The sequence below is a fragment of the Synchiropus splendidus genome, chromosome 1 (genome assembly GCF_027744825.2).
Source record: "Synchiropus splendidus isolate RoL2022-P1 chromosome 1, RoL_Sspl_1.0, whole genome shotgun sequence".
Lineage (NCBI taxonomy): Eukaryota > Metazoa > Chordata > Actinopteri > Syngnathiformes > Callionymidae > Synchiropus > Synchiropus splendidus.
Genome location: NC_071334.1, coordinates 26,547,662 through 26,569,339, shown reverse-complemented (window position 1 = coordinate 26,569,339; position 21,678 = coordinate 26,547,662). Strand labels below are relative to the sequence as shown.

General features: G+C 44.8%; 1 protein-coding gene across 43 annotated transcripts in view; it reads left to right on the top strand.

Moving 5' to 3' along the window:
* LOC128755934 (ankyrin-3-like) overlaps nt 1-21,678 on the top strand; it is a 98,764-nt gene that overhangs the window by 73,940 nt on the left and 3,146 nt on the right. For 21 of the 43 annotated variants that reach the window (XM_053860160.1, XM_053860108.1, XM_053860119.1 and 18 more), the window contains 16 exons: nt 47-254; nt 327-423; nt 514-742; nt 1,269-1,394; nt 1,818-1,940; nt 2,401-2,427; nt 3,358-3,439; nt 4,463-11,932; nt 12,695-12,769; nt 14,872-15,003; nt 15,124-15,267; nt 18,452-19,040; nt 19,117-19,306; nt 19,450-19,533; nt 20,493-20,576; nt 20,663-21,353. In XM_053860160.1, coding sequence (XP_053716135.1) covers nt 47-254; nt 327-423; nt 514-742; nt 1,269-1,394; nt 1,818-1,940; nt 2,401-2,427; nt 3,358-3,439; nt 4,463-11,932; nt 12,695-12,769; nt 14,872-15,003; nt 15,124-15,267; nt 18,452-19,040; nt 19,117-19,306; nt 19,450-19,533; nt 20,493-20,576; nt 20,663-20,848 — 9,846 coding nt within the window. In that variant the 3' untranslated portion in view covers nt 20,849-21,353. The other 22 variants (XM_053860347.1, XM_053860339.1, XM_053860333.1 and 19 more) reach the window with 16 other exon arrangements.

Below are 21,678 nucleotides of genomic sequence, written 5' to 3'. Positions count from 1 at the left end.
ATACACCAGGCAAGACACACATTTAGGCTGGACTGGTTTCGTGCAGGCTCAACCCGTCCCCGATGAGGCCGTGAAGAAAATCCTTGGGAACCGGGCAACATTCAGTCCTATTGTTACGGTGGAGCCTAGGAGACGGAAGTTCCATAAGCCTATCACCATGACCATCCCCGTCCCACCTCTGTCAGGCGAGGGGCTGACAAATGGTTATAAGGGAGATTGTACACCCTGTCTGCGCCTTCTCTGTAGCATCACTGGTATGTTCTTGGTTCATTTGCCAAAACATCTATGGATTGCTGTGTCTTTTAACGCTCCTGCATGTATGCTAGGTGGTACGTCCCCAGCCCAGTGGGAAGACATCACTGGCACAACTCCTCTTACATTTGTCAACGACTGCGTCTCCTTTACCACCAATGTTTCTGCACGGTAAGAACAGTGGGCCAATCATTCTGTTGCGGAAGTGCTATTTTGTGATCTCAGCTCCTCGATTATCGGGTCACATCTTGTCTTCTGCAGGTTCTGGTTGGCAGACTGCCACCAGATCCCGGAAACAGTGGGCCTTGCTACACAGTTGTATCGGGAGCTGATCTGTGTACCCTACATGGCCAAATTTGTGGTGTTTGCCAAAATGAATGACCCAGTGGAGTCCAGGCTGAGATGCTTCTGTATGACAGACGACAAGGTGGACAAAACTCTGGAGCAGCAGGAGAACTTTGAGGAGGTGGCACGAAGCAAAGACATAGAGGTGCACGCTCATCCTCAGACGCTTCCCACCATCATTTTCAAATGTGTTTCTATACATTTTCAGCTTGAACACTGGAAAGTATAGATCTGCAAAATAAAACCTGAACGGAACCATCACATCTTTACCTTACTGAAACTGAACTTACACAACTCCTTGCTCCTAACTCCTAATATTGTGCCTTAAAATTTTCTACCATGCAGGACCAAGTTACGATTCTGCTTCCGTCCGATTCTTGAGTCATCGCACACGCAGACCTTTTGTATGGTCTGACTTTGATTCAATGCTCAAGGACAAAATACCAACACAATAATGTAACGTCTAAGTCTATCAGTGATTGAAGAACACCATGGTATGAAATAACATGAGGCAGCAACTTGCCTTCAAAAATGATTAAATTTGTTGCTTGAAACTTTTCTGCGCTCTTGAGATTCAACACAAAAGAACACACATATATATAAATTGTGAGGCAGCTTCTATTTTTCCCTTTTTTTAACACTAATGATAAAACAATGTCCTATTCTCACAGGTTCTGGAGGGTCGGCCCATTTACGTGGACTGTTATGGGAACTTGGCTCCTCTGACTAAAGCTGGCCAGCAATTACTTCTCAACTTTTATGCCTTCAAGGAGAATCGCCTGCCATTTTGTGTCAAGGTACCTTTTATTCACGCACTGTTTCCACATCATTGGTGTACTTCAAACATACGCTGTAAGACAGAAGAGCGTTATTCTGGCTTCTGGGAGGGAATGTCGATAGATAGAATTCCATAATGTTTTTCTGCCTCACTGATCAGCATTACAGCCCAGAGGGCACCAACCTCATTGCCTTTACTGCTACTAAATAACCTCATTGATTGACCCACTAGTTTCAGTCATCCATTACCTTTCAGTCATACTGGACTGAATTTTGCTACAGAAAACCAAGTGGGTAGCAAAACAAGGGCCTTATTACAGAATATACAGCCATTGTTGTAGCTGTTAGTTAGCTGCTATTCTTAATACGCTAAAACAATTCAACAACTGTGCTTGTTTTAGCTCCGTATTAAAAACCTTCTGAAGTCAGCTGTGTCTCTTCAGGTCAGGGATCCCAGCCAAGAGCCTTGCGGCCGTCTGACTTTTCTGAAAGAGTGTAAGTCAGCCAAAGGTCTCCCACAAACAGCGGTATGCAACCTGAACATCACACTTCCAGCAGTGAAGAAGGTAAGCTTGTCCCATCATGTTCTGTCATCACCTACATGATCACACTCATGGGTAGGGTCCCTCGTAACAACAATAAAAGAAAGAGCAACTCCTCTGGCCAAACTGACGCCACTGTGTCTTTTATCTGTTTAAGGCTTCTCTCTATATTGTTATCTATGAGGTGGTTTCTGTCATCGGCTGTTTCATTTCTTTTCTGTTGATTTGGATGAATCACTCTTGGCTGGTGGCTTCTGTGCTTTTTTTTTTTCTTCATTAGCAGGCTGGCTTTTGTGTCTTGATTTGAGTTGCTATATTTGCAGATGATCTTGCTTTGCTTTGGTTTGTTTTTCCGACTCTGCTCAAGTGGCTTCTCTTGCGAGCTGGAGCTGCTTACAATCACTCCTTTTTCACACCCTGTTTCTTTTCCCCTACTTTCCATTATGTTACTCCCCCTGTTTCTTCAATGCATCTTGGGAACCAGGAAATGGAGTCAGATGGCGAGGATGAGGTAAACCACAACAACCTTCCCTACCATGTGCTTTCCACTGTGCCGGCAATAGCCCTGCTTTTATCATCATAGCATCGTCTTTTCCGCTCAGTCAAGGAACTTCTCCGAGGTTTTCCTTGTTCTCAGAAACTTGAGCCAACCTACATTTGCATGGTACTAGATTTATAAAGTATTTTCATGATGTTTATCCCTCTTCTCCAAACTAAAATACAATGGACTAAAGTGCTGACATTCTTCCGTCTGGAGCAAAGCTTTATTAAATATGTATATCCAGCTGTATTAGGACGTAGATGCTTCATACACTACATGACTTTAAAAAGACTCCTCAGGGGTGTAAACGCTGGCATTCATTAAGTTTGTGAACCGTCCCTGACCTCATGGTTGATGAACTCTGCTCAAGAACATCACGTCGGAGCCTGAAACAAGGTGGCAGAATGGAGCTGTATCAGAAAGCAGGACTGTGCTAGACATTCATGATGAATTAGTATTAAGCCTCAGTCTTCTTACTATATGTAACCAACAACCTGGCGCATTTAGAAGTTTGTGAATTTCATTTGTTATCTTTGAATGAATGTTTTAAGCTAAACATCCAGTACATGGACATATAATGATGCCCTTTTCCTCGCTCTACAGTTTGAGTTTGACTTCACTGAATCTTTCTTCCCTTCATTTTAAAGTCATGTAGTGAAATATGACAAGACTAATTTTCTCACTTAGTCTGCAACATATGTTCTGGATAATAATACGTTGATAAAATACATAGTAAAGCAAACACAGTTTCTAATTCTTTGTTTATGTGTGGAACACATTAACAATAATTTGTTTGTTTTCAAGTTGACCAAGTCCCACTGTTGCTGTCTTGGCAACAGTAACAGTAATTTCCGAGTGGCCTAGAACTGAAAGTTTTTGTGTTGTTTGCTATTGTTGCAGACTGAAAAGCCAGAGCGACGTCATACCTTTGCATCTCTAGCCTTACGTAAGCGCTACAGCTATCTGGCCGAGCCTGCACTGAGTGAGTTTGTCATTTTCACTAACCAGACTTAATTGAATTAATACCAGTTAGCTCATAAAAATTTTAGCTAACATGTAAGAAGCGTATCATCTACATAGATAGCTGTGATTTGCTGTCAACGATTTTCCTCTCCTCACATGACACGCACTGTCCACATGCTTGTTTACAACGTGGTACATCTTTTCTGCATGGTTTGATATTGATGTGCTTTGCTTGCCTTTGATGTGAGTTGTAGAATTTTGAGTTTCTTTCCAATGACTAAGATGTTTAATTTCAACTTCTATGACATCCAACCGCTCCTTTGTCATAAAATAAGATATTGGTTGTTTCATTTGTTTGTGGACCAGTAATGCACGTTGGTTTTTATTGAGTTTGTCTGCCTAGTTATTTATTTCATTATTGCTGCTTTTTGGACAAAATGGGGGCAAACCTGAGTCTTGGAGACCACATTTTGTCATCTTTGTTTCATTATTTATGAGAACTGGAATTTTGAAGGTCCTGAGATGTTCGTGTCACAGTCTGTCTTTGGGAATTTGTTTATAACTTGTAAACAGATAAAAGGCACTTGGGAAAAAAAACACTCAAATTCGAGGTAGATCATCTTCATATACATTCCAAAGAGAGAAGTTGTATTTTTATGTTATTACATTTGTCTTGCCATTTATGTTGTGCGTCGATGCCATTGTGTGTGGATTTACTTTTGTGCTGTATGTGCTTATTTTTATGATATCCTGTCCAAATGTCTTTACTTCAAGCGTATTCCTCGACACGCGATGCTCAGTCACACTGCAGCACACTGTTGGACATGTAACTCTGTCTCCAATTAATATGTAACTGTCACTGTAACTGATGTTTTTCCGACCTTAATACCAGTGTCACTGACCAACTCTCCTTCCTCTGATCTCCTTTTCTTTCACCTTTTGTTTCTTTGTCTGTCCCCCAACATATTTTTCATTTTACTACTCCACCTTCTTTTAACACCCCTAATCCCTTTATTTTGTCATATCATCAAAACATCTGAAGAAGCAGCAGTTGAGCGAAGCACAACAGCAAGAACACTGCCTGCTGGTTACCCTCACAAACCTGTCTTTCCAACCAGATCTTACCCGCCATGGTCGACTTCTCCTATTACCGTCCCTGGCCAAACAAGGCCCATCGGAATGGGGGGTTCCCTCACCTCTGCCGATTCATCGGCAGACTCAACAGCTGGTTCTCCATTAAAATCTGCCTGGTCCTACTCCCCTTCTCCTGCATGTCCTGCCCCTGTTAAAACCACTCCTGGAGTTCCACTGTCGACACATGCTCTTACCTCTCCAGTGAAATCACTCAGTGACATGGTTCTTTCATCCCCCATTAAGTCTTACAGGACTATGCCTTCACCAATTAAAACTTTTGTCCAGCAGAGCCAGTTTCCTGCTCATGCACAGACCAGCGTCCTGTCATCTGGCAGCCCTAGTCAAACTGCCACAGATCCTGCATCGATAAAAAACCTCGCTACTGCATACATATCAAGGACTTCCCCAAGCCACTCCTTGTCTACTGGTGCTGCTCCTCAGAATTCATCATCTCCATCATCACCGAAGACCGCTTACAGCATGTACCATACCACTTCGCCGTTTAGAACGGCACCTGGCTGCTCAGTAACATCGGATGCTGCCGCACCAAGCTATGCTTCTATTAAATGCACCTCCAACCTGTCAAGTTTGAAAACCTCAGTAGATTCCACCCTTTCACCTCGAGGAGGACGGTCTCCCCTGTCGTCCGTCTCTTCAACTGGGAAGACTACTATTGCTTCCTCTGAACTGTCAACCATGAATGGAAATGCCTCACCTGTTAAATATCCATCCTCGACGTCCACGCCCTCTTCCCCATCGTCTCGTCTTCTCTCTGAGAGAAGCAGCAGCCTTCAAGACAGGATCCAAGCCACCACCCAGGCAGCAACAACTTCAGTTAGCGCAGCCATAAACGAAGCCATAGACTCTTATTCCGTGTCAGGCTACGGCAGTCCCAAGCCACTCTCCTCAGCAAGAAAATCAATAGGAGGCCCGGCTTTTGGTTCTCTCAGATCAGCCTCTGTCACCACTGGCTCTGTAATTTCGTCAAATACAATGACGGTGCCAGTCTATTCATTGGTCAACGTAATCTCTGAAACCCCAATCAAGCCAGGGCCAGGCTCACTGAAAATGGCACTTCCAGATTCTCTACGGGCGCCCTCCTCCTCATCCTCATCCTCTCCTTTGTCTTCATGTGTTACAGCGACAAAACTGAAGTCGCAACTCAAGTCACCCCCCTTCATCACACCGCCAATCATACATGCTACCACGGCCTCCAACCAGGAGATCCTCCGAGATGTTGCCGATATGAAAGAAGACCTAATGAGAATGACGGCGATCCTGCAAACAGACACACGGACAGCAGCGAAAACAGTGCAGACGTCACACACAGGCACCCCCAAGGAGACCAAGCTGGAGGATGAGGAACCCTATTCTTTGGTGGAGAAGGTCAAAGAAGACTTGGTCAAAGTCAGTGAGATTTTACAAAAAGATTTGAGAGAAAGAGTCTCCGAGGATGAATGGGAGGAGTTTTCCAAAGATGAGATTGAGGATGCCCAGAAATATGCCATAGACCCTCACCCTCCGTTTGATGAAGGCACACTCTTGCTCAAACAGCAGTCTCTGTCAAGCAGAGATTTGGAATTGGCTAAGATGGTAGACTTTTTAACAAATGACATTGGTGCCAGCTCACTGTCCAGGATGGCTGAGTTGAAGTATAGATATGAAGAAGAAGTAAGAAAGGAAGGGGAAGAGAAACAGAAAAGGGTCCTCAAGCCATCCATGTCAATACAGGAACACAAACTCAAGATGCCACCACCAGCTTCTGGAATGCTCAGATCACCCTCAGAGAAGGATCTAACCAAACTGTCTGAATCATATCAGGGCACAGAGACAATTTTGGAATCCCCAGAAGACTTATCACATGAGCAGGATAAGAGTCCTCTGTCAGATAGTGGGTTTGAGACACGCAGTGAAAAGACGCCCTCTGCTCCACAGAGTGCAGAAAGTACAGGGCCCAAACCTTTATTTACAGAATCGCCCATCCCCCCTTCTATAACAGAGACCAGGAATGAGTTCCAGATAAGAGGTCAGGAGCTGCTGGATGTGTGTGAGGCTGCACATATGGAGGAAGCTGCTGCTCCTGCCATTGAACCCGAATCATCCTCACTAATTGCAAGCAATGCATTGCAGATGAAAATCCCAGACGATGACTCAATGCTAAATAAAAGTGTGTGTCTCAAAGAAGAAACCCATATAACTACGACAACTAGAATGGTCTATCACAAGCCTCAACTCATGGAGAGCGCAGAGATGCTGGAGGAAGGTTTGACTGTCAGGGATATTATGAAAGCCTTTCAGTCAGGAAGGGACCCTTCCAAAGAACTAGCTGGTCTTTTTGAGCACAAACCAAGCAAAGAATGTGTCAAAGGCGATGAACTAACTCCTAGGTTCCTTGAGAGGGATGTAAAATCCAAGCCCAAAGTTGAGAGGATCATTGAGGTGCATATTGAGAAAGGGCATAGCACAGCAGACCCAACCGAGGTTATTATAAGGGAAGCTAAGAAACACCCGGAGCTCTACGTTTACAAGGGTGAGCGCGGCATCCGAGAGTTAATTGATTACGACGAGGTCCAACAAGAGGAGGAAGAACTTGCTGCCGAGGAATGCCTGCCGTCCTTCCTGGAATCCTCCCGTGTCAACACGCCAGTGTCACAAGAGGAAGACAGCCGTCCTAGCTCTGCCCAATTGATTGCAGATGATTCTTACAAAACACTCAAGCTACTAAGCCAACAATCCGTAGAGTATTGTGATGACGACCAGTCGGACGTCAGGGACGAGTCGTACAGGTTTGCAGAGAAAATGCTCCATTCAGAAAAACTGGATGCATTATCTCATGCTGACACGGAGGAGTCGGCGTTGCTGTCTGACAAAAAATATCACCTGACGTTAGATGAGAGCAGTGGTGTTGGGCATTCACAAGGGAGCCCGAAAAAAGATGCATCGAAGGAAGGGTCTCCGAAGGCAAGTAAATACACCCACAGAGATGACTCATCCCAGTTTGATAAGGTCACAGTTTTGCATTACTCCACAGAACAGGGTAGTCCCAAACATGCCGTGTGGATGAGGTTCACAGAGGACAAACACGACCGCAGTCGAGAGAAGCTCCTTTATGAAGATAGGGTGGATCAGACAGTAAAGGAAGCTGAGGAGAAACTTAGTGAGGTATCCCAGTTCTTTCGTGATAAAACAGAGAAGCTTAATGATGAGCTGCAGTCCCCTGAGAAGAAACCTGTCAAGAGAGAACTGAAGGAACCCAGGTCCTGGCCCAGCTCGGCATGCCACAGCCCTGAGAAAGGGCAGCAGAAATCGAGGGCCGATGAGCGGGGATTTTACACTCCAGTCAGGGAGCATACAATTAGTAAAGTAGTTGATAATACCATAACTGTAGAAAAGAAAAGTTGCAGTTTGCCGGGCAGTCCGCAGAAAAGCATGCTCCCACACATCAGTAAAGAAAAACAACATATAAAGACAAGTGAGTCTGCTCCTTCTTCGCCAGCTCACAGAGTATCAACTTCAAAAGTCAGTGCTGTCAGGATGAAGTTTGAATCTGAAGGTCAGAATCAGAAGGTATCCAGTGTAGCAAAGACTCCTCCTCCAGTGCAACCAAAGCCTTCAGTGAAGAAATTGCAGGAGAGCAAACTGCCCGTTTATCAATTTTCTGGGGGAAAGACATCAAATGTGTCTGATTCATCACTGGAACGTTCCAAAAATGACAACAGAGAGAGTAAAGACAGTGGAACGAATGGAAAAGAATCTGGGTCAAAACTGTCAATCTCTAAATCAAAGAATGGAAGCACATTGGCAAACAAAAACATCCCTGAGTCATTCCAAAGTAAGGAGGGCTTTTCAAGAACGGATCAAGATGTATATAAAAGTAATCAATCACAGAAATCCCCCGTTGATACCAAACTAAAGGAGAAAGACACCGATGTATTAACAGACAAAGTTTCAAAAGCAGGCTTTGTGTCTCAGGATAACAAGACTGGGGAGGAGCCCTTGAATAAAAACAGAAAGAACACTGAATCCTTAGAACACGTGAAAACAGCCTCTGCCTTGTCTATTGATATCCCAAAGAAGCAAACACTAACACGGCCATCGCAAATTCCAACTTTATGTAAGATAAAAAGTCCAGAAAGACCTCCCACAAAAACTGACCTAACATTTGAAATTCTGGACAATGCACCCAAGGATTCAAATTCCAACAACTTGCCAAGCCCTGGAGACATTTTAGACAAAGTCATTACCCCACCCGTTTCCCTACCAAGCAAAGAAAACTTCAAAGGTATCAAAACATTACCAGTTTATGTCCAGGTGGGCAGACAGGCAGAAAGGGAGGCCAAGGGTGCACTGTATAACGTTAAACAGAAGTCAAACACGGTCCTTAGTCCTATAAGCCCCGAAGAAGACACGTTAGAACAGGTCTCTTTCATAGACAGCTCAGGGAAAAGTCCCCTCACGCCTGAGACGCCCAGCTCTGAAGAGGTCAGTTATGACCTCATTCCAAGAACTCCAGATGGCTTTATGGATTTTTTGTCTGATAAACCAAGTCCAATAATGGAGGAATCTGAAGAATCAGAGGAAGACGATGATGGCAGAGTTACTCTTTCTTTTAAAGAGGCCATAACGGACAACCAGTGTGATGCTAACATCGTCCAAGAAGACCTCACCAATGCAAATAGACAAGTGGCAACAACTGGTGATAATGTTGATGTAAACAATTTTAAACACGATGAGAGCACAGCAGACCCCAGTCTTGACAGGTTGACAGTCCAGGAGAAGGCCGAAGCCCCGAAAGACAAAGGTGTCGCGTATATTGAGTTCCCGCCTCCCCCTCCTCTGGACTCCACGTCGGAAAATTCCGACCAAGATAGGAAAGGTTCTTGTGCCTCCTCGGAAACTGAAACAGAAATGATGGAAGTTAATTTGCAGGAAGAGCATGACAAACATCTGATGACTGAGCCAATAATTCGTATTCAACCACCCACCCCCGTGCTCCCGGAGGGAGAAGACAGTCATCCCATTGCTGAAGATGATGATGATGATGATGAGTCAGTTTTTCACCGCGTGCCTAATAGGAAATTCTCATTTAAGGTTCCTGAAGAAGAGGAGATTGTAAAGGAGACGTTGCCAAAATCAAAAAAGAATGATAGAAATGGCAACAACAAAGATCCCAATGGTGGGACCAACGGGTCCAATGGTTCAAAGGGTAGTAATGGCAAAGGGGAGGACAATGACTATGAAACAAATGGGAATGACCAATCAATAACAGACTGTTCAATAGCCACAACAGCTGAGTTTTCTCATGACACGGATGCAACTGAAATAGATTCACTCGATGGATATGAACTCCAGGACGAGGATGATGGCTTGTGCGGACAGGCAGACTTGAGCCTTTTTAGTCTTCAGGACAACCGAAAAGATGTGTGGTCTTCAGATTCATTTCGGCCCTCAGACCGCTCTTTTCCTCAGACTAAACTTGAAGTTATTGAAGAGGAAAAATCCCCTGAAGATTATCAGAAGGACAAGGAGATCACCGCTAATGGTTTAAAACAAGATGATGTGAAAGGTGGAGTTACCGATCAAGAACAAAAACCATCGTCTAAGGAGGGATTTTCAGATACTTATTTCAGCTACAAGTTAGAGGAGGAGTTTAACTCTACTTTCAAGACAGTAGCCACGAAGGGGCTGGACTTTGACCCGTGGCCTAGCAAAGATGGAGAAGAAGAGGTTGTTGATGTGGGTGGAACACAGGGAATCAATGGCGAGCCAAAGCCATTTGGACTGGCAGTGGATGACCAGTCGCAGGCCACAACCCCTGATACTACACCAGCCAGAACGCCAACAGACGATAGCACACCAACGAGTGAGCCGAACCCATTCCCCTTCCATGAAGGGAAGATGTTTGAGATGACGCGCAGTGGGGCGATTGACATGAGCAAGAGGGATATGGTGGAAGAGAGACTTCAGTTTTTTCAGATTGGTGAGCATTACTACTCAGCAGGCAGGTACAGGGTCAGAGATTCAGACACAGATGACTTCACACACAATGACAAGACTAATACACATGAACTGGCTTATACAGTAGCTGTTCCTAATGTCCCCATTAATACAACGGTTGTTCAAGTTGAAATTCCAAATAGCCTTAATTACAGCCGAGATTCACCATCAAACATGTTCTCCACCTTTAAACAAGGTTTCAACGTGTCTGAGAAAGCAACTATTTCAAATACAGACGCTAATGTTCAGGCATCAGATAGCTTTCAGAGATGTACAGGCTATGCTTCTAGTGTAAACACAGATTTGTGTGGAAATTCCAATTTAGGACAGTCAAGCTTTTATACGCTTGGTATAACAGAAAGTTGCTTCGACGAAGCAGACACTGCCGACTCGTGTCAAAGCGCTTGTAGCACAGCAAATCAGAGTTCAACTCAATGGCGAGAGCAGAGAGCAGTTGGCACTAGCAGTAACTCTAAACTCAGCAGTGTTGACTCAAACATGGCAGAGGCTAGCAGTTTGGTGTTAAACCTTCTGTCTGCATCTTTATTAGCCTTGAAAGAGGCAAGCAGATTGGAGACGTCGCTCAGCCAACGTGAAATTACCAGTGATTGCAAGGCTCTTCCGACTGCAACAGACACAAACATAAAAAAGGTCAAATTAAAGGAGCGGAAGTCCAGGATACCAGTCAGGACCCCATACCACAAACTCTGCAGGGATACTGTTTCAAAAAACAAAGAAACTCCAGAGCTGTCTAAGCGCTCAACGTCTCAAGTCTCAGGTCTACGTTTCAAATCGAGAATTCCTGTTAAGAAAGGCACAAAACGGAGCTCTTCTCCTCGACATCACAAGCTGCCTAAACTCAAACATGCAGTCTCTGACAGAACATTCAAAACTTCAACAGTTAATAGACAGACAATTTCTGTTGGGTCAAAACATGCCATGAGGAATAGTTCCGGCAAAAACTCGGTAAGACCTAAAAAGGCTGTTTTAGATTTGAAGAACTCTGGCAGGGCATTTGGTGAGAAGGTCTTTAAGGATTTGGATGAGTTGCTATCCAAGAGGGCAAACAAGCCGCTGCTGACCAAGGATGGGGAGGGCACTAGCCTGAACACCACCAAGGACACCTCCTTATCCAAGAACTCTAAAGCATCTAGAAGTTGCAGCCTTTCCCGCACCTCTACCTCCACCTCCACCTGCACCACCACATCAACACCATCTCCTAGAGATGTGAGAGCTGAGGTTGAGCAGAGCCGCAGTCAAAGGCTGAAAAGGAACAGACGGCAGAGTAGGAGGACACAGTGGAAGAAGGAACAAGCACTGATGGAGGAAGGGAGTCAGGTTGCTCAGCCAATCTTGGCTCCCGTGACAGAGATCAAAACTAGTTTGTAAACCTTTTCTAAACACTTGCCTCATCTTCTATTTATTGTTCGACTCTGGTGCATGTCTGGTGTGGTTGTTTTGTGGCGTGACGTTTAGAGGTCGATTGTTTGTGTCATTCATGTAATCTGTGTCCTAAATGTCTGAGTCTGAGCGAGACTTGTCGTAGCGAAGCCCTCAGTTGCGTTACTCAGCATTAGCAACTTCAATAGACTTCTGTTACATGATTTCACTCCACACGTAATAGAAATGTAGACGAAGGTCTGGTCATCTTTGGTCTTGTGTTTGTTTTGGTCTGCTTGCCTGGTTTGTAGAGAAGTATGGTGATCTGTAAAACCACTGTGAAAATAATTTATTGACTGAACATGGCATCACGTTTGAGTCACAAATTGTTTTCACTGACATGAATGTTGCCTGAGATTGTTGTGTGTTCTGTTGGTTCTGTCTATTGACAATAACTTGAAATACTCAATTATTATCACTTTCTCCTCTTGCCCTCGTTGATTAAAACGACATTAAATCACTATCAATATTTAATGGCTTCAAAAATCATTGAAACAAATCAAATGAAACACTAATCTCTCTCAAAGAACAAAAAACATGTAAGTGCCTTAGACTTCACTGGTCAGTCAAATGCGAGGCCTTTATTTTGGTATTGATAGCAAGAAGTATAGGTCATATATTTGGACAGTTGTGTGCCTTTTTTTATTCTCTGATTCTCTACCATGACATTGATTTATTATATCGTATACTTCTCCTTGCGCAGGCCCTCAGAGTCCCTGTGAGAGGACAGACCTCCGCATGGCAATAGTGGCCGACCACCTGGGACTCAGCTGGACTGGTGAGACATCAAACTGCCATCACTGTCACAAAATAAGCTTGCAACACACACAAAATAGGCAAAGCCACCACTGTTTGCTGGTGAATCTACAGCAGAGAACAGATGAGCTTGATATTCTGCCACCATGTTGGCTGTTCTCGACCACAATCCGTACCAGACGGCTGTTCGAGAAGCGATTTGTTCGAAATCTGAATCGATTTTTCCCATTACAGTGAATGGGAAAAGAAATAATGCGTTCCACGCCTTAAAATAGGCTTTTGTAGGAGTGAATGTAGAGTGTCTGCTGCAGGTGCGCTGTTCCTCTATGTGTGTGGCCGCTGCATGTGGGAGGGGCTGCCGAGTGAGTGACGTCTCTCCACAAGTGAAGAGGTGCCCGGTGCGTGTCCAGCTCTGAATGTGCGCTTCTGTGCAGTTTGGCTGTGACAAAGTCATAAACCAAGTCACGCTCTGTCCCAGACTCGCCTCATCCCTGTCCCAGCTCCAGCAGACAACAGGACATCAAACACTGGAGTGTGCGCTCCAGCCTCGGAGGTGTGGTGAGCGAGCACCTCCCCTGTGACACTCTACCACAGTCCAGTGCGGAGACAGGAAAGGTTTTACACCTCAATATGAAGAAAAAACAGTCAGTAAATGTAGCTAACAGGACACGTCTGCATACAGAGGCTGCGTTATACACAATAACAAAGCGCGTCCTGGGTCAGCTGATCGGTCCGCGCACATTAGGTTTTTTCCGGCTTTTTTCCGGGGACGTTAGAGTTCTGGATTTTTGATCGAAATCAAAAAAATCTCTAAATTTTTGGTCGAACTCCGATTTGTTCGAAGTCCAGGACGTTCGAAAACTGAGGTTCCACTGTAGATCACCCATGCAGGCAAACCACATCTCTTACTCTACCAATGAAACATATGCCTTTGCCATTCATCAAGGTCTGAAGGAGGAAATACAACCATGAGCAGAAGTGCATTGCCTTATTTTGCCTTTATCCATCCAAATTTATATTTGTCATACCGTGTCACACAACGACCACACCCTCAAGTAGAACTTGCTCAAGTGCTTATCAAGCCCTGCATTTCAGAAGACTGTGCGTCTGAACACATAGTATCTGCTGCCATCTGCTGGAATAGAAAAGTCCTGCATCAACAAGCCAGTTCTGCAGTCTTCAGTCATGTTTTACGCATTTTATGGAACATTCTACCGCAAATCAGTCATAGTCTTGATGTTTTACAGCCCTATTAAAACGCTATCATAGTTGTATTTTGTCACACTTGACGTACGTTTGGAGATACATCCGTTATTACTGAAGGCGCCAACATGCAGCCTGACTGCTTGGCCACGCGTTAGTGGTCTACGGTCAATGAAGTACGCATGTCGCGGCACTGCGTGTGCGTCTGTACAGCTGAGCAGGAACAACAAAGAGTGAGTGACTGAGTAATGTTGTGGCGGAGGAGTGGAAAGGGTGTGGCCTCTGCAGTTTCTAAGAGTCCGACCTCCTGCACTGCAGCATTTCCCTGCATCAGCGTGCGTGTGAGTGAGTGGGCGTGTGGGTGGGGAGGCTCGCTGTTATGATGATTTTTAGTGACAAGGCAAGGTTTTTCTGTCAGTCCAAGCAGCGACTGAGAGCTGAGTTTAGCAAACTCAAATCCGTCACCAGCCGGTATATGGCTGCAGTTCATGGTTTTATGCTTGAGTGCACTTGTAGTTTTCTCGTTTTCCGTCTTTTGAGGATTAGCTAAGACGCAGCAACAATGAGAAAGCTGAATATGAGTTATTTGTATTACTTATATTTTGATTTTTTTTCATCAACCCAAACATGGATCTCCCCAAAAAATAAATAAATAAATAAATTTAGTCAGGTTTAGCAAGACACATATAAAAACTTTATTATCATAAATAAGTGGGAAATATGATACTAATCTACATGTGTAAATTAAGTAGTTTTTTGTTCTATAATCTTAAGTGTGACTGTTGTATTACAAGTTGAATGATTCACAGAGCTTTTCTCCCCTTTTTCCCACCGATGTGACATGTAATCTCAGTGTTTAATATCATATGGAACCGTGTTTCTCTAAAAATGTGTCTTCTGTGTGTTGTGTCACTGTCAAAGAGCTGGCCAGGGAGCTGGATTTCTCTGTGGAAGAAATCAACTTTATCAGAGTTGAGAACCCAAATTCTCTGACAGCACAGAGCTTCATGCTCCTAAAGAAATGGGTTCACCGGGACGGCAAAAACGCCACAAGTAAGCACCACGTGCCTTCACAGCATCAATCATTGAATTCACGAGGATACATAAAGACGCTGAGCGAGGTGGGCGTCAGAGCCGCCCAGTTTCACGGTGACCTCTGTTTCTTCTCTCTAGCGGACGTTTTAACGGCGGTGCTGACAAAGATCAATCGGTTGGATATTGTGACTTTGCTGGAAGGGCCCATATTTGACTACGGTAACATTTCAGGCACACGCTGCTTTGCCGATGATAACGCAGTATTCCCGGATCAGTCCGATGGTAAAGTGTAGCCCACCCTAGATGAACTCTCTGCCTATCCCTTCTCAGTCTCTCCCTTCACGCTCCTCACTTCCCTCTGTCAGCTATCCCAACGTGACTGTGCATACAAATACAGAGCCAAACATGATTTGAAGAAGAAGGGATGTTTACAACATCTCACTATTTCATATAGTGTAAACCAGAATTATGGGAGTATTTGGCTGGGGGGGAGTCAGTCCTACACACTGATATTGAGCGAAATTGCAGGCTGTCCCGAGAAATGATTGGCTAACTTTTTAAATATATTTTGTCTTAAAATATTATCAAAAACAGGCAAAATAAAAACAATCTCATTGTTTTTATGTTTTCTCTCGACATGTCTTTTATCTCTTTCTCTCTGTCTTTTTCATTCGGCAAATGTGGCAGCAACTCATCACATCTTTTTTTCTAAATCTGCAAAGCGGAGCCATTTCAAACACATATTTTTCTGCCGTCACATAATTGGGTCTAAATGAAGAGAGTCAAAACCTGGATTGCATGATTTCAGGAAAACATGCGATGATGTGACCATCATAATAACAGTATTCTTTATTGTCTATACCTCGATTATAGTGATCGTCCCTCACTAAAAGAAGGTAGTTTTCCTGACATCATGCGGAAATGTCTCCAATCCGGGACGACCAGACACAAATTCAAAGGTTGAAATGGTTCTTCTCTCGACAGAGAGTGGAAATGTTCAATTGAATCGGCGCATGCTCTTTGTGTGAGAGGCTGCCTGCTTTATCTGTCGACTCACAAGAACACACTTGTGTAACACTTCTGGACTGGTGCAGCATTTTCAACGCATCCCCTGCCATTGATGCCCTTCATCATCAACGCTCGGACGGATGAGTTTAAAATGGGGCGCTTTCTTTTGAGTGCATAATTTTGCTTCCGTTAGCCGTCATCTCCTGTGCTCCTCCGAGCCTCTCATCTGCTTTTTGACCAGCAGACTCCTCCTACCTCCTCCTCCTCCTCCTCCTCCTCCTCCTTTCTCCACCTCTTGCTTCAGAATGACTAATTTCTGCGGCACATTCCGAAAAGCATCACTAACCAGCTGATCCCCACCAGTAACACCATGAGTCAATACCACTTGGATCTGGATGCTGCTTCCGCCCTCTTTCACTGTACAATCACTCTTGATAACACACATGATGATTCAGTCCAACCTGTCCAATAGAATCATTGCAGTAGCTCATTGCCGTTGAAGCCTCCAGACCCACTTCCTTATCAGCTCCAACATCGAAGATGTTACATGTCCAATGCCAGCTTGAACCTCAAATTTTCTCTGGTCTTGCTTTCCTTTTGAATGGACTTCTGAGCACACAGAATGGATCCAGTACTTCAGTCTGACTGAAAAATCAAGAGGGATTTGTGGTAGCTGCTTTTCTAGCTCATAGAGATAGAACGGCTTATCAACCATATTTTGTGCAGCGCTATGTGTGTATACTCATAATATTTTCTGTCTTTGACTAATGTTTGTTTTTTAAATCATTGCTCTTATCTCACATCTGTGTTAATAGATGCTAAAGATCTCAGCTCTCCTGCTCTGCCTGCTTGCCCTCAAACATCTCACATCCCGGTTCATGCCACTCTTCCAAATCACCAACTATTCTCCTCTCGTAACATCATATCTACGACTCCATCTGTTTCCTCACTCACCTCTGTTTTTCAGTTTCCCTCTCCTCCTTCCTCACCTCCTGTTTACCTCCTCCCAGTTGCTCCTGTTCTTCCTCACCTCTGTGCACTGCCTTATACCCCTCCTCATCTCTACTCTTCTCAGAGTATTTTCAACTTCTCCTGCTTTACTCCTCCTCCAAATGACTCCCCAACATCCAGCCTTTTGTCACCTCCTTTTACCGGTCCTTTGTCTGCTACTCCACTTATTCACCTTCCCAAGTTCGTGCTGTGTCCAACTCCGACCTCTGACCCCTACTCTTCTCCCCACTCACCCTCTCCTGGGTTTTGTTTGCTCCCTGCCCCTCCTCGTTTCTCTCCCTCCATATCCTCTCCTGCTTCTTTAAACTCTTTTCAAGTGGTTTCACCAGTCCCTCCACCCTCTGCATCATCTTTACCCATGAATGTCAGTGATTATTCCCCTCCCTCTTCCACTTCACCCCCAGCGTCTCCCCTCCCTCCTGGTATTCCTTCCTATTTTAGGAGAGATCGCTCTGTTCCTGAGATCTACATCTAGATGATCCTCATTTGACAAAGCCAAATCAAATCTGTGTAACTTGCTTGTGGAATGTGTGCTCCACAAGTTTTAAGCAACAGCTGCAATTTCCTATTGTTCAAGCATTGGTTACAATACCCTAAATCTTTATTGTACCATGACCAGTGCAGTGTTTTAATGTAGTTGGAATGTATAGATTCCTATGTGCAATAAGGAAACAAGTTCCACATCGTACCAGAATTTGGCAAGCACAGATGTTGTGGTCATGTCTTTGTTTCAATGTCTTTGTCTTGTGTCTTTTGTAACGCTGCTTCAAAAGTTGCTCACTTGTGCTGATGTCTGCTTTCATACAGGAAAAAACAACAACATTAGAGCAAGTTTATACTAACTTCTGAAACTATTGAAACTGAGTGAGGATAGTGCAGGAAATGTTTGAGACCAACTACCCTTTTCTTAGTTCTAGATGAGGACGACGACTGTAGTGTAGGGAACATTTTTCAGTGCACCTATTCCTGGTGATGTCATCCTATGTGATGTCATCACATCGCATACATGGTGAAGGAGACTAAGTGAGATTGTGCTGCTTTAAAAAAAAAAAGAATCACAAACAGCGCTGTTTTGTATTCTCAGTAGTAAAGCTGTAGTATTGAACAGTAGATGCACAAGAGAGTCTGGTTGACCATGAAGACTTACTTACAAAGCATCTAAGTAACTAGATTGTTGTTGAGCCACCCCTGACATAAACAAACACATACATTAAATGGCTACATTGAAGGACAGTTGCTCCCAGGAAAAGTCTAAACAACATGCAGAATGACTGCCGCACCAAAACTGTGAGACTTTTGAAGAGATTTTTAAAATAACATTTGCATCCAAATGTCAAACCATTTCATGACCCTGTTCACCCTTCAGCCCCTTCCTTTCTGCCTTGTGTTTTTCACTCCCACTTCACTCCCCTCACTGTCTAATGATGTACTCCTGCCATCCACTCAGGATACAACAATATAGATCTGGAGCTGCAGACCCCCGCTGACCTGAACTACCAGCCCCCCACCCCTCTCCGCTCAGATGACTTCTTTAGCGAGGCTGAAACTAGCGTAGAGTCCCCTAGCAAGACTGTCCTCTCTAGACCTAGTGACCTCTCTCTGACTCAGACCACCAGCACCTCCAGCAGCGAGGTCCTCACTGTGGCCCCAGGATCAGGCACCAGTGCTCCACAGCCCCCCATTGTGAAGGTAGAGGACTTTAGCCTGAAAGGGATGTCAGTGGATTGGCCAGACAATGACAGAAGGGTGATTCAGCAACAAGGAAAGGCAGCAGAAGAAGCTGCTGGTCAATCGAATGCGCAAAAGGAGGAAGAAGAGGAGGAGGAGATGACACAGGAGAGGCTTCAGAGTCTGCTGGAGGACATTCACCTGGAAGGAGGCTTGGAGGACGAGGAGATCACTGAGGAGCGAGTGAATGCCATCCTTGAACAAGTGCGACAAGCCGAACAAGAACTGTCTTCAGTTCCAGGCTGGAAAGGTGAAACATCATCGGAGTCAGCAAAGCCTTGCCAGGGTCCTGGCGCCGAGGAGGGCAGGTAGGAGTTCTGTTTTCTGATCTCAAGACTTCTGTTGTTCGTCTGGACATTTATGCTTCACGTATCTCCCCCAAAGTCCTGATACTCTAGCTGACTCCCTGGAGCAGCCGTCACCGAGCAGCAAAGAAAATGGATCTCATACCAGCACAGCAAAGGAAGAGAAGGACAAGCCCGCCAAGAAGAAGGGCTCTCAGGGGGAGAACCACAGAGCAGGGTCGAGTAGAGGGCAGGAGGAGAAGGGAGACAAGGCCCAACAAAAAATCCAGGTGAGAGTCACATGTTGAATCATTCACCTTTCCAACTTGATGTCAAGAATGAGTTCAACTTTGTTTGAGCTTCGTCCATACAAACCTGGAAAGGTCAGAGAGGAATAAGATGCAGACATTTATGATTGGGCTGCTCTTGTCAGGAGAGTCTTAGTGACGAGGACTCTGACTCGGATGGAGAGACCACTGTCACCACCAGGGTCTATCGCAGGCGGGTGGTGTTGAAGGTGTGTAGATGGTGTGACAGTGTGCGGTGAGTTACTGCTTAGTGTGTGAAGAGCCTCCTGGATTTTGAAAGGAGATCTGCTGTGTGCGTGTTTGTTTGAAGCATTTTGGCAGCTGGCTAACCTTTTGGATGTGAGTGAAAGTGGTCCGAACTGTTACCAGTCGTGCACTGGTTTTAGTGGCTTCATGTCGGGTGAGTCTTTATAATAATTCATGTGCAAAACACACCCTCTTGAAGCTGCCTGTCCCTCATTCAAGTCTCAGTATTAGCCTTAGATTCAGACCGAGAAATGACTCAGATGTCCAGTTGTTCAGTTAAAAGGAACAGATTTTTTTGAAGAAATAATGTGGCAGCCTTGTGCAATTACGTGTGCCTCAGTGTTGCGCTGCAAAGTTCGAGCAGTGATGCGACACGTTTGGGGCGACAGCTGCAGCTCCATTGCATTACAAGTGACACATTTCAGGTAATATTTGTAGCATCAGTTGAAAAATAAGAGCGTCACAACCGATCAGAGCCCAGATTTTCCAGTGACATACAGTTATGTAGAGGGGGAAAATACATGGAGTGAAATGGCAGAAACGCTGATCGGATCTGATGGACCCAGACTTTCTTTGACAGAAATTAAGAGGCCGGGGAGGTTGTCTTTGGCGGCTGCAAACCAGTGACTACCTGGGTGGATGTGAGGCCAAGTCGTGCGTGGTGTGAACGTGCAGTCAGAGTGTGTGAGTGTCTGCTTGTGTCAAACACTTCCTGTGCTGTGCTGTGAACAGTGCTGGTTCTTCTGCCCCATTGGACTCTTTCTAAACAAGTGGCAGCAATGAATAACTAAAAGCTATCAAAGGCTTGGGGTTTTCTGTGCTTAAGATGAAAACTGTTTTCATCGAACTAACACCTTCCTGTTCCCGAGTGCCTTCACTGACTCGACCTCCACCCTCATCCCCATGTTAACCTCGATTCCAGGGAGTGGATGCCAAAAACATTCCCGGAGAGTCAGTAACAGAGGAGCAGTTTACAGATGAAGATGGGAATCTGGTAACCAGAAAAGTAACCCTCCCAACTTGTCGTCTCCACACACACATGCACACACCATGGTCATTAACCGTTCATTCCGCTGACATTTGACCCCACAGGTGATCAGAAAGGTGGTCCGCCGGGTGGTCACCTCCGAGGAGAAAAAGGAAACTGTTTCAGAGGAGGGTGATATTTGTGGTGTTACAGCAGACAGGAGCGATGCTGCTCCTAAAGCTCACACAGGGGGGAAGGGAAAGAAGAGGGGGAAGCGGAACCGCCAAAAGGCTGGAGAGGTTGTCGTTTGAACCGCCCGCCGACCTTTGAGCATGATGCTGTGTATGCATGTTCACTCACAATGGACTATCTATACACATCTTAATCACTTATTTATCACAGAATACTTTCATACGTGGCTGTATTAACCCTTTGTTTTTACAAGTTTGAGCATCACGGCTGTTTGTTTCTGTGTGTTCCTGCAGTCTTTAGTGTAGGAAGGTAACGGAATTTGCCAGGCATCTCTCAGACAAAAGTTTGAGTTTGGTGCATCATGGAGTCATATGTAATGCCAGCTATTCATGAAGAAAATGATCTTCGTGATATTCTCCTGCTTCGCGTTTGAATTTGCTGTTTGCTGTGAGTTTGTTTAGTGCTTCCTAACTAACGTGAGTCCACTAACACTCCTCTCTCTGGAACACGAGTTCTGAAGCTCAACCAAGAGTAATGTCTCCTGTCTTTTCTGTCTAGACTTTTCCAGCATGAACAGCTGCAGCTGAAACTTGCTTCGTTCAGCCACTCACCTTTGTTCGTCTTCCACAGGGGGGCGCTCTCCACCAGTCTGGAGAAGGCAACAAGAAGCAGGGCAAGAAGAGTCAGTCATAACAGATTCAAACCTGGTACCTTGGTAAGTCTTTGCCATTTACGGTAATATTGTGGCTATTGGAAACTTCTGTGCTCTTTTGGAACCCTCAGTGAAACTTTTGAACTGAGCCCATTTAAGTCTTGTCCAGTCTGCTGTGCTTAAACAATACATTTTTAAAGTCTTCGGATTGACGGCTCCTTAACTCCTTGTTCAAGCTTCCCAACTGACAGTTTTACATTTTACATTTTGCTCGATAATTTTAGATTTCCAACCCAA